This window comes from Festucalex cinctus, chromosome 3 (assembly GCF_051991245.1).
Source record: "Festucalex cinctus isolate MCC-2025b chromosome 3, RoL_Fcin_1.0, whole genome shotgun sequence".
Taxonomy (NCBI): Eukaryota; Metazoa; Chordata; class Actinopteri; order Syngnathiformes; family Syngnathidae; genus Festucalex; species Festucalex cinctus.
Genome location: NC_135413.1, coordinates 25,028,165 through 25,045,036, shown reverse-complemented (window position 1 = coordinate 25,045,036; position 16,872 = coordinate 25,028,165). Strand labels below are relative to the sequence as shown.

General features: G+C 41.9%; 1 protein-coding gene across 2 annotated transcripts in view; it reads right to left on the bottom strand.

Moving 5' to 3' along the window:
• Positions 1-413: 413 nt before the first annotated feature.
• The window catches only part of vwf (von Willebrand factor), a 38,040-nt gene continuing 21,581 nt past the window's right edge, over positions 414-16,872 (bottom strand). For both annotated transcript variants that reach the window (XM_077517054.1, XM_077517055.1), the window contains 26 exons: positions 16,464-16,764; positions 14,371-15,487; positions 12,588-12,692; positions 12,179-12,322; positions 11,967-12,101; positions 11,104-11,262; positions 10,931-10,977; positions 10,666-10,843; positions 9,294-9,523; positions 9,027-9,216; positions 8,612-8,953; positions 7,021-7,259; positions 6,816-6,918; positions 6,667-6,738; positions 5,391-5,495; positions 5,080-5,285; positions 3,476-3,625; positions 3,236-3,352; positions 2,978-3,158; positions 2,597-2,637; positions 1,942-2,058; positions 1,749-1,847; positions 1,415-1,543; positions 1,286-1,325; positions 1,106-1,203; positions 414-999 (listed from right to left, as the gene is read on the bottom strand). In XM_077517054.1, the coding sequence (XP_077373180.1) occupies positions 814-999; positions 1,106-1,203; positions 1,286-1,325; positions 1,415-1,543; positions 1,749-1,847; positions 1,942-2,058; positions 2,597-2,637; positions 2,978-3,158; positions 3,236-3,352; positions 3,476-3,625; positions 5,080-5,285; positions 5,391-5,495; positions 6,667-6,738; positions 6,816-6,918; positions 7,021-7,259; positions 8,612-8,953; positions 9,027-9,216; positions 9,294-9,523; positions 10,666-10,843; positions 10,931-10,977; positions 11,104-11,262; positions 11,967-12,101; positions 12,179-12,322; positions 12,588-12,692; positions 14,371-15,487; positions 16,464-16,764 (4,831 nt within the window). In that variant the 3' untranslated portion in view covers positions 414-813. The remainder of the gene's footprint in view (positions 1,000-1,105; positions 1,204-1,285; positions 1,326-1,414; positions 1,544-1,748; positions 1,848-1,941; positions 2,059-2,596; positions 2,638-2,977; positions 3,159-3,235; positions 3,353-3,475; positions 3,626-5,079; positions 5,286-5,390; positions 5,496-6,666; positions 6,739-6,815; positions 6,919-7,020; positions 7,260-8,611; positions 8,954-9,026; positions 9,217-9,293; positions 9,524-10,665; positions 10,844-10,930; positions 10,978-11,103; positions 11,263-11,966; positions 12,102-12,178; positions 12,323-12,587; positions 12,693-14,370; positions 15,488-16,463; positions 16,765-16,872) is intronic.

The following is a 16,872-nucleotide window of genomic DNA, read 5'->3' as shown; positions in this document are numbered from 1 at the left end:
ACCGGCCATATTGTTTCTTCTTCGACTACAAATTTAAAAAACCGTTTTAGTGAGAACAAGCGCCCCCCAGAGGACGAACCTCATACTGTTGAAGTGTACACCTGGAGTTCATTTATCAACGTGGAAAAAACAAATCTTTAAAAAAATAAAATAAATGCATAATCAGAAAAACTTATTAGTGAGTGTGTTAATGTGTGTAGGTCTTTTGGTCGTCGAAGTTGTCTCTAACTCTTAACTACAAGTTTTGCTCTTTTGTCCAACCAATCAGATGTCAGAAAAATGCTTATGAAATCTGATTGGTTCCAGAAACAGTCCCGTTGAATAATGTAGTTTATCACGCAGCACTACTGATTATGAAGGGCATGGGATAGGCAGATTAGATTAGAAAAACAAACAAATAAAACATAAATAAATAAATTTACAATAACAGATTTAATGTAAATGTCGATTAGTGCTTCTGATAGTATTTCGTTCAGCAATGTGCTGGTTGTACTCTCAACGTACAGTACATTTTACTTGTGCAACTTGTATACAGTGGTGGGTAATCAAGGTCCAGAAACTAAAATCCCTGCCACAATTTGGCGATAGCCACAGTTGCGTCTACTCAACCAGCAGGTGAACAAGCTACTAACCAATCGGTCAAGTAGAAACCCCTGTGACTAAAGCCAAATTACCCATCTGGGCACATATGAATGACTCACAAAACAGAATGAAAACACTTGACTGTGTTGTTTTATTGTAAGTTGTAATACGGGTAAATTTTTCATGGATATAAAGGTCAACAAAATTCTAATAACTAACTTCTGCTGGATTCTAAGTGCAATGTTTGGTCTGACAGTTGCACGCGGTAACAGACAGGACAGTGTGGTGGCTGCGGGTTCCGTTGGCACACAGGACGGGAACGCTGATGGGCTCTGTCTCCATGGCGACGCAACACACACACTCCTGCTCCACCGCGTCCCTCTGCAGGGAGTACATGGACTTGCTGCGACATTTACCCTGACACACACATACACACAGACAAAGAGGATCCGATGACGAGACAGTTAGTTCTGGGGATTTTTGCTGGCTCATCAAATTAATGTGCGAATGTGTGCCCCCTTACCTCACAGTAATGCAAATCAATCTCCTGCTCTGATTGGCAGTCATCCACTTTGACATAGTTGAGTGTTCCTGCCGTCCTCCGGCATTCTGACTCTGTACCTTCTCACCAACACGTGTACACACTCCTTCAATTAAACACAGACTTACAACAAATGAAATAACGAATAGCAACACTACTCACACATCTCACAGCATGTTGTTCCAATCTGGCTCACAGTCCCCTGAGAATAAAGAGTTCCGTCAGTAAAAACAGTGCTCAAGCTTGAGTGTGAATGTGTATTTGCAGGTGGGTTGCATGAGGCGCCCGCACCCCGTGTTGGAGGCACGATTGGCGGTTGAAAGGCGGGCAGGTGGTCGTTCGGATCTGCAGGGCCAGGTCTCCTTCGCTGTTGACGCCACAAGCGTACTGGTTGCAGCCGTCTTCCTTTGTGGTGTTCACCTGGAGATATAGTATAGTATAGTATAGTATAGTATAGTATAGTATAGTATAGTATAGTATAGTATAGTATAGTATAGTATAGTATTGTATTGTATTGTATTGTATTGTATTGTCACGTCCAGGCAGAAAACTCCTATTTCCAAATAAGTAAATAAGTAAATAAGTATGAAAAATATGTAAAACTGTGATATATGTGTGTAAATACCTGCAGAATCATGTGTCTCCCGTCCGGAATTTTTAAAACGCATGTAGTGGCAACACAGCGACCACAGCAAGCACCTTCCACTTTCTGCTCTGTGTATCCCTGTGGTGAGCACTTCACGTTAGTTTATGCACATACGCATAGCAGCAGAACAGGCCTTGCACTTAACAAACAAGATAGAAGATGCAAGAAATACCATGGGACAAGGGGCACAGGTGGTTCTCCTGCAGGAGAGCCGATGTTTCTTGATGAGGCCGCCCTCCACGATGCACTCGCATCGTGTGCACACGTCCGCCATCAACATTTCCCCTGCCTATACATGGGGGGGAAATCACAATATTTGTATTAGCGATGCCAAAGTTAATTAATCAGAAAACAATATCTAATCACATATTAATGGAGATTAATCACACTATTAATTTTGACAACAGATTATCCTTTAGCTGACAGCGGACGGTTACGCTAAAGGTAGCACAGGTTGTGTTTGAGCAATAAACATATCTACATGCATTAAAGTAAAGCATTTAATAAATGTTTGCGTATGACATTCAGAATATTTGCTCATGTCAAACTATTGGGGAGGATGAGCATGTGCAGTGGATAAAACATTTTGAAGACGTCATAAAATTCAATGGCAAAAAATGAATACAACAGTTGGTCTTTAAATTTGGCGAGCAAAAAATGTTGATTGAAAACAATTTTTTTTAAAGTTATTAATCATGATGAATCAAAATTCTAATATGTGATTAATCAGATTAAAAATGTAATCGTTTGACAGCTCTAATTTGTATACATGCTATGTAACACATCAAACTGAGCTCAGTTATCATTAAAAAGAAAATATTGCTTACTCCTATGAGCGTGTGGTTCAGGACACAAACATCTAAAGGAGCTGTGAAAGAGAAATACGCCATCATCAACCGTGGTGTCAGGCCAAGCCAACATGAGCTGGTATAAATACGACCTCTGCTGGATACACACTGCAACTGCATATGCAAACAAATATGCGGGGGATTTCTGGATTAATGACTACAACAGGCCATTTAAAAATGTGGCATTAGCGTTCATGACTCACAAATGTTCACTATTTGCAACTAGGTTTAGTCCCTTACTACCGCCAATAGCAAGAGTTCACTTTACATATGGCCTAGAAGTGCTTTTCACATGAAATATTTCCTGTGTTCGCCTTTTACACAATTAGCCTAGCTCGTAGCATCGTATGTGACGTTTACCACATTGGCAGCGGGGGCAGCAGTCCTGCGTATCGCAGCGTAACTCGGAGCCCAGCGGGCAGGACGGCGTTTCCGTTCCGGAGCAGCTGATATTGGTAGAAGAGATGAACACCTCGTCGTTCACCCTCACACACGTTAACATGACACATTTGTCGCGAGAAGATTGCCACTGCTCCCCAACCTACAAGAACAAATTTAATACATTTGATTTGGCAGAATTAGTATCATAATTATTAAGAGCAGGTGTGAGGTGTAAACCTGTCTAAGCGTTCCTCCGATGATTGCGTCCCCTCGCATTTCACCACCTGACTCCACACAACTAGTTGTTCTGCACTTTCCGCAGCATTCTCCGCTGGATAGTGTATATGTTGAACCCTGTGATGCATATGTACAATTGCTCATTTACAAAGAAAACAGTCTAAATCAATCTAAATGGTTGTTTATTGATTTTGGTAACAGACAGAATGTCAATAAAATACATCATTTTGTTTGTCTCACCAGCGGGCAGTTCCGTTGGCACACTGGCGTAGAGCACTGCGCAATGTGCAGTGACGTGTCCTTGTCCTGTAGTTGGCTACAGCTGCACTTCTCGCATCCCTCATCCCACTTGCTGCCCACCGCGTGGACCACATCCCCCACAACACACACCTGTTGAATGAGCATATTTAAAAATGTAATCCAAAAACATTACGACATGATATAGTTTGATAGTATAGAGCCATTTGAGGCGGGGTACTCCCTGGACTGACTATGGAGAAGTCAACCCAAAACATTTCTGTTTACAATATGTTGCATGCGCCCCTACTAGTCTAAACACAGCATTCTGATTAACATTCCATTTGTGGAATATGAATTAAGAAGATAAATCCACACATTTTTAGCCATCTCAGGGGGCGGCCATTTTGTTACTTGTTGTCGAGTGAAAATGACATCACAAGCACTCGGGGCTCAGGTAATGACCAATCATGGTTCACCTGTTTTCTGAGTTCGGTCATGTGACGCTCCCAAGCTTAGCCGTAATTGGTTGTTATCTGAGCCCCGAGCAACTGTGACGTCACATTTTCAGTCGACACTAATAACAAAATGGCCACTATTAGTGGAATATGAATTAAGAAGAAAAATCCACCAGTTTTTATCCATCTCAGGGGGCGGCCATTTTGTTACTTGCTGTCGAGTGAAAATGACATCACAAGTGCTCAGGGCGTAGGTCATCATGGTTCACCTGTTTTCTGAGTTTGGTCATGTGACGCTCCCAAGCTGAACCGTGATTGGTTGTCACCTGACCCCCGAGCAACTGTGATGTCATTTTCAGTCGACACTAACAACAAAATGGCCACTATTAGTGGAATATGAATTAAGAAGAAAAATCCACCAGTTTTTATCCATCTCAGGGGGCGGCCATTTTGTTACTTGCTGTCGAGTGAAAATGACATCACAAGTGCTCAGGGCGTAGGTCATCATGGTTCACCTGTTTTCTGAGTTTGGTCATGTGATGCTCCCAAGCTGAACCGTGATTGGTTGTCACCTGACCCCCGAGCAACTGTGATGTCATTTTCAGTCGACACTAATAACAAAATGGCCACTATGAGTGGAATATGAATTAAGAAGAAAAATCCACCAGTTTTTATCCATCTCAGGGGGAGGCCATTTTGTTACTTGCTGTCGAGTGAAAATGACATCACAAGTGCTCAGGGTGTAGGTCATCATGGTTCACCTGTTTTCTGAGTTTGGTCATGTGACGCTCCCAAGCTGAGCCGTGATTGGTTGGCACCTGAGCCCCGAGTTACTCTGATGTCATTTTCAGTCGACAACAAATGACAAAATGGCGGCCCCTTGAAATGGATAACGGGTGGATTTTGCTGTGTTATTCATATTTTAACGCGATATTAATCAGAATACTGTTTAGACTAATGTGGCTTGGCTTCGCCTTCACCAAATCTATTAGACTAGTACCTAGTGTAAAGTTTTTTCTACAGCTGCCGCAAATGAACAGCATTGATTATTACCAAAGTCATGTATGTTTCTATAATGGTTCATACACCAGTGAAGAAATTTATGACTCCAAATTCGTGTCTAAAAAAGGAGAACAGTGAAACATTTACTTTGTCCGGCAGGCAGCTTATCTCGGTGCAGCCGCAGTCGTCCGTCTTGGAGGCCGTGATGAAGCCTGCCGGGCAAGTGCGAGTGACGTTCTGGCAGCTACACGAGCACTCGAACACATCGCAGCATTTTGTCTTTTTGACCGTCAGCTGGCGATGGGCGCCGCACACTGGGGTAGGATTGAGCGCGCAGTCTTCCTTCTTGCAAACTGGGTGGTGGAAAAGAGATGAAGCCATGTCAAAGTCAAAGCGTTCACAGGTACGTAATGGCAGGTGTGTGATCTCGGGTTACGGTGGATGAGATCGCGCCCTACCGCACTCGTGTATGGCTTGACACTCTCCGGGGTTCTTCAGAACCAGCGCCTCACCGTCCTCACAGCGGGGCGCCTTGGGAACGTCGCAGCTCGACAGATCACACACTGAAAAGTCACAGAGGGGGAAAATGAGCTACATGGACACTGAAGTCTCAAGTATAAAGCCAAAATTATTTAAAGGAGACATTTCATAATTTAACCAGTTGTAGATATTTTATTAATGTGTGGATTTTTTTTTCCATCAAAATACCCCAAGGATCAAGAATTACAGCATATGTGTTGCTTATTTTTTACAGCAGTGGTTGTTGTTAAAATGCTATAGATATATTGTGTGTGCCATTTTTAATCCATCTCAGGGGGCGGCCATTTTGCCACTTGCTGTCGACTGAAGATGACATCACAGTTGCTCAGGGCTCAGGCAACCACCAATCACAGCTCACCTGTTTTCTGAAGCTGAGCTGTGATTGGTTGTTGAGCAACTGTGACGTTATTTTCACTTGGCAACATGTGGTAAAATGGCCGCCTTCTGATATTGATAAAAAGGGCTGGATTTTGCTGCTGAATTCATTTTCCACTAACGCAATATTAAACAGAAGAACATATTTAGTAGGGGTGTGAATTGCCTCGTACCTGACGATTCGATTCGTATCACGATTCACAGGTCACGATTCGATTCGATACCGATTAATCCCGATACGAATTTATAAGTCGATTGTTGCGATTTTTTTTTCATTCAAATTTAGAAAATACTAATCAGTAAGCTTGTAGAGTGTAAGATTTATATGAAAATGTATTATTTATTTATCTGAAATTTCAGTCTTATAGAGGTTGTAATCTGTTTCATGTTTGAACAGCATTAAAATAAAATATTAAGGCTTAATGTTCCGTTCATATAACATTCTTCCATGCGCAAGGTGTGAATCCTAACCCGAAGTCAGACGTTTTGTTGAATATTTTTCCATTAAAAATGGAAGTTTAAAAATCGATTCACACACACACACACAAAAAAAGGCAATGATGATAAGACGTTGAATCGGTAAGACTACCGAATGAACAATTCTGAGCTCTTTAAAAAAAAATAAAAAAAAATAAAATAAAAATCGATTTTTTTTAATTGAATCGATTCGAGAATCGCGCGATGTAGTATCGCGATATATCGCCGAATCGATTTTTTTTTTTTTAACACCCCTAATATTTAGACTAGTGGGGCTGCATAGAACATATTAGCAAAATATTTTGGGGTTTGACTTCTCCTTTAACATTATTTTATACATACCACATTCATACTCTGGGCAGCATTTGGATTCTGTCTTCTCCTTCAGCACCTCACAGGCTCCGCACACCGGTGCTACACACAAAACACAAATATTCAATTATAGCAAGTGGCTGTCATAAGAAACAGAAAGTTAAATAGAGCATACTCGCCTTTCACATCGTTGCACGGTCGAGCGGTGCAGTTGATGTGTTGTCGGTCCAAACACAAGCAAATCAAACACGGGTTGTCATCCGGTACCCACGTCTGCAGATACTGCGCACGCAAGTACACGCACGCTTGTGTTAAACTACAAACACTGGCGGGCAATCAAAAACAGTTTTGGAGAGCCAAAGAATTTGCCAGAAGTTTGCCCACCTGATATGCGCGTCCACGACGGTCCACGCACTGCTTGCACTTCTCTGGCGACACGCACGCTCCCTGATGCAGAACCGTCCCACTCGGACAGAAGCAGCCCTCAGTGGGTGTGTCTGTGCATGACGACCCGTTACCCGCGGCGACCGACCAGTCGCCCCGCATCGGCTGCGCGCTGTCGCAGTCCTCCACGCAGCCCGTGCGGCACGCGTGGTATTCCATGGTGGCGGGGCACTGCAGGGCTGCAAGAGTCGGAGTTAAGGTGGAAGTTTGAAATGGAACTAGAGAATTGCTCTTGAAATTGTGCGTGAATTCGAGCTGACTTTAACTGAAATGCTGAAGAATAAAGTGAAATGTTGGGAATGTGAGATTTGGGTATTTTTAAAATACTGAATCGCAGCACTTCTATAATGATACTTTATGACAGGGGTGTCCAAACTTTTTCATATGAGGGCCACATACAGAAAATCCGAAGGACGCAAGGGCCACATCTTGTTATGAAGTGAAATTGTGTTTAGTCCTAAAAATTGGACAAATGATTGATTTGTGCTTTTGCATATTTAGAAAAATGTTACAGTATATAAACCAATTTATTTGTAATATGGCAGCAGTGTTATTATAGTTTTGGAATTTTTCATTTTAGTTTTTATTTTGTTTTGAGTTTTTTATTTTTTTATTTAGTTAGTTGTAATTAGTTTTTGGGGTGGTTCTGATAGTTTTTTATTTTATATATATATATATATATATATATATATATATATATATATATATTTATATATTAGGGCCGTTTAAAAAAAAAAATCGATTCGGCGATATATCGCGATACTACATCGCGCGATTCTCGAATCGATTCACTAATCACTAATCGGCAAAATCGTTTTTTTTTTTTGTTTTTTGTTTTTTTTTTAGGATTCACACCTTAAGCATGGAAGAATGTTATATGAACGGAACATTAAGCCGTAATATTTTATTTCAATGCTGTTCAAACATGAAACAAATTACAACCTCTATAAGACTGAAATTTCAGATAAATAAATAATACATTTTCATATAAATCTTACACTCTACAAGCTTACTGATTAGTATTTTCTAAATTTGAATGAAAAAAAATCGCAACAATCGACTTATAAATTCGTATCGGGATTAATCGGTATCGAATCGAATCGTGACCTGTGAATCGTGATACGAATCGAATCGTCAGGTACGAGGCAATTCACACCCCTAATATATATATATATATATATATATAATTGTATAATTTCTGCATTAATTTAGGAATTCTGTCATGGAAAATATAAGAAATACTGTATTGAAAAAATGAGAATGCTTTAAAAAAATAGATTGGAAGTTGAAGTTCAAGTAATAATTGGTGTAGAGAAAGAAGGAAGGATGTGTAAAATTTGGAAAGTTTCACCATTAATTATTTAGATCTATTGTATTATTTTTGGGCACAATGTAAAATTGCAGGAAAGGGAATGTAAAAAAATAGATGCCTAAATGTTCTGATGAGCAGAATATTTTGACGTTGGAACGGATGAAATCAGTTGACAAAAGTCTTAGAAGGACAAAATTATAAAGACCATATCAGACTTACGGCATATATGGGGGCTTCTCCAGTCTACACACAACCCCCTCTGCCTACACAGGAACGCGTATGCAGAAACGAGCTCGCACACGTCCGACTCGTCGCACGCCTGCTCCTCGCATTTGTTGAGGAACATCAGGACAGGGATGTGCGCGTGACAGGCCTCAAACGCCTGCGAGCGCAGGGCCTGACATCCCATGGTCGACACGGCGGCGCACCCCAGCTTACTTCTGGGCACGCACACACCCCCGTCGCCGGCCGTCGTCCAGTCGGAGATGAAGGTCATCTGGTCGGAGGTTGGGTTGCCGTTACGCAAGGACAGAACGTTGACGGATTCTTCCCCGCAGGCGCCTGCGAAGGATGACGTCACATCAGGTCGTGTCCGAGATTTCAACTCTCGACTGTTGAGTTATACGGGCGTTACCGCAGAGTCCAGCAGTGTGGCCGCTGATGCTGGCATTGAGCAACGTTATGGTGAACTCGTTGCTCTGCGGTGTGAACGTCAAAACGTAGCCGTGGTCAGTCTTGAGCTGAAGCATCACTCCTCCGAATCGCACCAGCTCCAGACCCGCTTGCCTCCATGGTAGCGAAAGCTCTTCTTGTCCAATTAAGGCCTGCATAAATTAAGTAAATGACTGTCTTAACCAGGTGTGTCCAAACTTCTTTTCCTCATACAGAAAAATCGACTTACCGTCATATCATCCTTCAGTAGGAGTTTACGGGGCCCGTGCGTCACCTCGATGGCTTTCATGCAGACGTGGCTGTACTGTGCCGAGTCCTGACAAGGGCCGTTGTGGAGCGTGACCTCCGAACCCTCGCTGACAGTGAGGAGGGTGTAGGAGCACAGGCCCTCTGCGTTCAGCCTGAGTGGCAAGCTGTCAAATCGCACCACGTGATTGGTGGAGCTGCCCATGCAAATGCCTGTCCGAATCCACATACACAGGAAGCAGGGAGAGAGCCAGGAATATGAAGTTATTAGGGGTGTTAGGAGATGAAAATTTTTAATCGAAATTAATCGCATGACTTCAATAGATAACTCACAATTAATCGTACATTTTATATCTGTTCTAAATGTACAATAAAATGTACAAAAAAAAGTTCATACTCTTATCATAAAATTGAAAAAAAGACTTAAGTAGAAATATAGCTTAATCTTTTAGTCATTGATACAGTAATTTCATAATTATTCATAAAAGTGAGTTACAATTAAAAAGATATACTGTACTCTAAAAAAAACAAGTGTGATATGAATTTGTTTTTAGGTCATTTTTCTGCCACTAGATGGCATAATTGCATTTGTAAGACATTGGTGACAGCTCAGTGCATTTTTCTTTTCATATTAAGAGCTATTTAATCTTTAACATGAAGTAACTTGAACATGAAATGCTGCACATTTTTAAAATTGTAAAATACAACTTCACTCTATCTCCACAAATATTATGTCATAATACATATCCACGATATGTATTATTATTAAATTAATCACTGCTAAACTTTAGGGATGTAACAATATACAAACATTCACGATTTGAAGGTCACAATACGATAATTGTCACGATATTGTGGGGAGGTTTGCGATACAAAAAAGGTCACAATATTGTTAAAAAAAAACAACACAATATTGTGCATTTTTACATTACAGCAATACATATAAACACCTTCCATCTCTATTAAATAAACACTTAATATTGAGGAATTTACTTGCTAATACAAGCACACATTGAGTTCCTCCATACATTTTGACTCTGTTCACAAGCAGACCATTAGCGTGGATTTTAAACATATAAGGGCCAAAACATGCCTTGTGAAAATTAAACTGCACTAAAAAACTAGCCACCAGAGGGTGCTAGAACGTCACGAATGAATCAACCCGACTTTTTGATGTGGTGCTTTTAATATCGTGACATGACGACGACGATATATTGTGGCAGTTTTAATATTGCGATATCACGATATTGTCGTTATCATTACATCCATACATCATTTCATTTAAATGCAGCCTTATTGTTTACATAATATAGAGGTGCAAATCAGAACAATTATGATCCTGTGGGTGTACGTACACGGGCATTCCCAATGGCAGCTGCAAGCCTCTTGGACTTTGACGGGCAGCATGTTGTTCCGGCACGCTGGCGGCTCCAGTCTATCGCAGCTGACTTTGTGGTTCTGCATGGTTACGACCCCGCTGGGATGGCACAGCACTGAATGGCAGCCGTCCTCCAGTAGCCATGACTCTCCAGGCTAAGTTGGAAAACCCCCGTCACATTTATCATAGTACAGTTATGCACCGTTTTGTTTTTTCTGTTTTTTGCTGTGCCTGTGACTCACTTTTCTCTCTGCGCCACTGTCATCAACGCACACTCCTGGCGGACCAGCTGAGAGCCAAAGCAAATCACAGCCAACAACTACCGTCATAATCACTGATAGTATAAAAACGACAACAATGCTGCCACGACTTGAGTTATTTTCAGCTGTGTCCAAGTGTATGCGAGGACGGGCACCTCTGCAGATTCTTTCTGCGTAACTGCGGTCCAAAGTCAGCAGCATCCGTAACTGATCCATACTCTTTAAGTACAGGACGTTGTCCTGTTTGTGGCCCAGCGTGGCCAGCTCGTTCTGGTTGTAGTCCGGACCCACGCCGATGGGGAACACCGACACACCTGAGGGACAAGACAAGCCAAGCAATGGAGTATATGAGAGGTAAGGATGGTTGACGAAAGGGTTCTCAAAGGTTTTGGGGCTAGGGAGCAGTTTTTTTCCCCCAAATACTCCTTCATAATATGAATTTTTACGACTTAGTTGAGTTTAAAATAGGACAAATAATGTACAAAGAATACAACAAACTATTCTGCCACAGTACTCAGGAGCTATTTGAAAACTAGAATAAATATTAAGCAAAGGTGTTTTTCTCTAAGCAGTGTTAATTTGTGGAATAATTTTGGTACTGACCTGAAAAAAGGCAAGTCATTTGCTGAGATAAAAAAAAAAAAAAGTTTCAAAGCAAAGTTCAAGAGCATTATTTAAATCAGACATGAGTTGTTATAGTTGCAGAAATGCAAGCCTTTTATTATTTTAATATTGATTGTTATGGCTTACAGCTTAAACAAAAATCAAATATCCTACCTCAAAATATTAGAATATCATGAAAAAGTATACTAGTAGGCTATTGAATCGTCTAATAAACTTGAAACACCTGCTAGTGTTTCCAAGTGAATCCAGAATGTATGACTTTTTTTTTTTTTTTTAATTGCATTACAGAAAATAAAAGACTTTATCATGATATTCAAATGGTCTGAGACAGTCCTGTAGATCCAATGAGCCGATTTTGAGAATTCCCACTCTATAAAGCAATTGTGTTACTTACCTGCTGCCAGTGCCTCCTTCGCTGCTTCTTGGACCTGATCAGTTGACTTATCAGTTACTATCATCACCACAGCTTTGTTCACGCCAACTCTCCCTCCTCTAACGGCCCCTTGAACGGCGTACCTCAGCAACGAGCCTGAGACGGAGACAGAGCGTGCGTGAGCTCCAATGAGTCAATGATGTGTGCGCTTTATATGTTTTTGTATCTCCAACCGAGTGCAGGGGCCCCTGTTCTCCTTCTGGGAATGTTGTCCACTAAGCTGAGGAGGTGCGGCTTGATCTGTTGACCCCCCCAGTTGAATTCCATCGTGATGGTGTCGCCGTACTGTATCACACTCACCTGAGTGCCATTGGGACCTGCAAGCAAATGAAACAGGAAAATATTAATGCACATTTTCATTTCTTTAATAGGGTGTGATTTCCTAAACACAAACGTGATTGCTCATGCTCTCAAGACTCTCAATTGTATATAAGTGTGAATTTGATAGTGAAAGGTTATTGTTCGAGATTTGCCCTGTGATTGGCTGGAAACGATTCCGGGGACCCTATTGAGGACAATCACGATAGAAAATGGATGGATGACTCTCTTAACAATGTGTCTTCTAGTCTTTTGTCAACCTACCTACATCCGCTGTGTTGATGAAGGCTTTCACAAAAGTCTTCATGTCGTCAAGCTGCTCTCCGGACTTTAGCAGGAAAAGCACGTCCACGGGTGTCTTACAAGGCACTGTGGGAACATGACAGAAAATTGTATATTCACATCAATACCGGTGATTTACATTGCACCCACATTATTTTAACAATCACCATTTGCAATCAACTACTTGTAATTGCTAGTAGTTTGTGGTATATTAGTTTCATATTAGTTTAATAATTTGTGGTATCTTTATAGTTAAAACTATTGGCAGTTATAAACATTTTTAGAGGGGCGTCTAGTCCAGTTTTTTGTTATTCACAGTATTCATATTTATTATTAGGGATGTAACGAAAAATGACAATATTGTGATATTGCAATATTAAAAGTTCCGCAATATCACCGTCGTCATGTCACGATATTAAAAGCAGCATATTAAAGGGCAGTTCTAGCACCCGCGAGAGGTTTGTTTATTAGTGCAGTTTAATTTGATTTAGGAATGTTTTGGCCACTGCGGCGGTTATCCCTCCCATAAATCAGTCATAGTCATAGTCATAGTTTTTTTGCCCGCTTCTGCCAAACACAACATGCCAACTAGTACGTAGACCATGATGCTTTGCGCCATTGAGTCAATAGGAGCACATGACAATGACATGGCCAAGCCTATTTCTCCGTCACTGCTGTTATTATACACAAAAACACAATATTGTGCTCCCCACCACTAATATGAGATTATTTATTTATTGTAATTTTTTATTCATTATTTTGTATTTATTATTTTTTTTTTCATGAGTTTTTACACATTATCAAGATCTTTTTTTTTTTTTTTTTTTTTTTTTTTTTATATCGCCAACCTCTTCATAATATGATAATTATAGCATTGTGATGTTTGTAGGGCTGGGTATTGCCGCCAACCTCACGATACGATACGTATCACGATACAGGCGTCATGATACGATACGTATCGCGATACACATGTATCCCAATACATGATCTTCAAGGCGATACGTATCGCGATATTTTACATGAACTTACTTGCATTTTATAATAACAGTCATATGTATACCTAAAAGATATGTTTATATGCTGGATGACAAAAATGTTTTTTGTTAGAAGCTCTTCTGGTTTACCACCAAGCGTGCCTGCTTTAGATGTGCACACGCTGCAGAGCAGGGAGCAGTTTTCACAGACACACCGGGAAAATTTATTAATAGGCATGAGCCGATATGACCAAAAATATCAAAGTATTAAAATTACAGCTCTAAAATGTGCTTATTTTGAAATAATTGGGAAAATAAAAACAGCATTTTTTTCATGTAACACATTTTATTTTGTTTTTTTAAACAAAATATATGAAAATTGGTACATTAAGACACGTGCCATGTTAAGTTTATAAGTAGATAAATGTTGATATTCTTCCTCTGCTTTAATTTTTCTGAGCAAAACACGGTCTCCAATCACTGGTGAGCTATTTTTGCATTAATTGAAGGCAATTAACTTCAAAGATGCTGCTGGTTTTTATTTTTTAGGTACAATGCAAGCTCCAAAGGCAAACATTAACTGCCTATTTAAAGTCAACGAGCAATATCGATTCTGACGCCTGCGTATCGATACGTGTATTGTGATGAGGCCAGCAACGATATATTGCCGTATCGATTTTATGAGCACACCCCTAGATGTTTGGATATCGTTACGTCCCTATTTACTATATTTTTCGACAGTAACGAGGGTTCACTGTACATGTGAACTGATGGCAGCGTGACGTCTTTACCTGTAGGCGGGAGGCTGGCGAGCGTTGGATGAACGACGGGTACCAGCGTGGGGAAGCGCGGCGTGACTGTGGCGCGTGTGATATTGACAACGCGATGGACCAGTTTGTTGAGATGCGTGTAGTCCTCCACCATCATCGGACGCTGCGGCGAGCTGAAGGGGAACAAGTCCACCTCCCGCACTTTGGAGCCGACCCCGATGGGATACACGTGCGTTTGGGTACTCGTGGACGGCGGGCGCCTCACCGTGTCTGTGGGCGGGTTCTCCGTCACCAGGAAGACCAGCTGGGGTGTGGCGGGACCGCGCGAAGGCGGGACGGTGGCAGTGTCCTGGAAGATAGTCGCCACGGCAGCGCCGGTGTTTGTTTTGCTTCCACCCTGCCAACGAATCTGCCTGAGACGTTGCAGCAAGAGCATCCTCTGGTACCTCAGATCCCAGCGACGGATTTCCACGGTCACCGTGACTGAGTACTGGATCACCGTGATGCGGATGTACTCCTCCTTCTCAGACATCTGTGTCACAACTTCCTCCAGGAACAGGAGGGACTTGTTAAAGTTGACTTCTCCGACTGAATCAGAGCCTTCAATGATGAACGTCACTTCCTTGGTTGGCGGCACAGAAGAGGGCGCTGTGGTGGTGGTGGGAGACAGGACGGACGGGATGGTAGAAGTGGTGGTGAGGTGTTTGGTAGGGATTGGTTCTGGTCGAGGAGAACGAGTCGTGGTGGTCGTGCTGGACTTTGGCTCTAGCCCCAAAGTGCAAAGATAGTCGGTTAATTCTAAAAGGCGATCGGACAGCTCGGCCGTGCTACTCAGCACGTAGGCCCTGTTATCCTTGTTGGCCTTTGTGATGTCGTTAACCTGCCCCATGTTCACACCGGGACCGAGGGCCACGGTCAGCGTGGTGATGCTCTTCCTCCGGAGCATGTTGATGAATGGGCGCATGGGCCGAGGGTTGGTGCTGGCCGTCAGGATGACGGCGACGCGGCCGGCGTGCTCTCGTTTGTTCTTGTCGTAGATGTTGTAAGAGAGATATTTAATGGCTTCGTCCAAGAAGGCGGCGTCACCGCCGGCGTAGCGCAGCTCGTGCACGGTCTTTTTAAACAGCCACTTCTGAACCTGCACGCAATATAAAAGAGTGGGAGGAGCATACATTTGTCACCTGGAATCATCTAAGGATTTAGTTTGGAATGAGAGAAGTTAAAAGGAGGTAAAGCTGTAATTTTACAATGATGTCAAATATAAGCAACAAATTGGCAGCAATTTAAATAAAAAATAAAAAACAATTCTTGACAATAATGTGTTCTATGCAGCCCCACTAGTCTAATTATGCTATTCTGGCTAGTATTGTGTTATTGGAATATGAGTTAAGCAGCAAAATCCAGCAGTTTTTAGCAATATCAGAAGACGGCCATTTTACCACTTGCTGCCGAGTGATCATGACATCACAGTTGCTCAACAACCAATCACAGCTCAGATTCAGACAACAGGTGAGCTGTGATTGGTCATTGGCTGATCCCTGAGCGACTGTGATGTCATCTTAAGGGGACAGCAAGTGGCAAAATGGCCGCCCCCTGAGATGGATAAAAACAGCTGGATTTTGCTACATGTTTAGAGTAGTGAGGTGACACATAACTTATTCTTATCAGGAAATGTTTACGGTTGACTTCCCCTTTAAAGATGACATATGGAAAATGACTTTTTAATTGCTTGTTTACAAACAAGCCCTGATGTACCTGCCCACCTATCATATGTGAAATTAAACAACCAGATAAATATTTTGTTAGATTTCCCAAAAAGGTGTCTGCGAGGGAGCTGTTCTGAATTTTGATGGATTGAGACTAATAATTTACATAATACTGCCCCCACATGCAGTTTCATAGTCCACAATGTAAGATGTGTGAAGATCTGACACTTTTAAGCCACAGCTACACCGTTTGAAACACTATCAGGTCAAAATCAAAAGGTAAGCAGAGCAGCATTGAGTTTTGTTGCTTTTGCTTCTGATAAGCAGCACATACACATGTATGAAGAGTAGTACTGTATATGAAGTGCTGCCTCCATGAGTGAAAATACAATCCCATCATCTACCTACCTGTAAATCATACGTTTTGACTCCGGAGTAGTAAAGCAGCACTGCGGCTCGAGTGTGAGCGGATCCCAAGCGGAAGCGCTCCACCACTCCCAGTATGAACTCTTTGGTGGTCTGAAACTCGGTTTTGCTCAAGGCGGTGGAGCCGTCCAGCAGGAAAACCAGATCCATGGCGCGATCGCACGTGCCCTCGGGCATCATGGTGGTCATGGGGATGGTTGTAAAGGTGACGGAGGCGAGGGTTGGGGCGGCGGTGGACAAAGTGGTGCAAGCCTCGCAGGTTAGCGTGTTGTTTTCGCAGTGACTTGGGGATAAATCATAAACGAACGCAAAAATATAAATCATGATGTGTAAAAGAATTAATAGCAAAGCTCTACATTGAGCTTTACATTGGAACGCTCATCTTATTTGG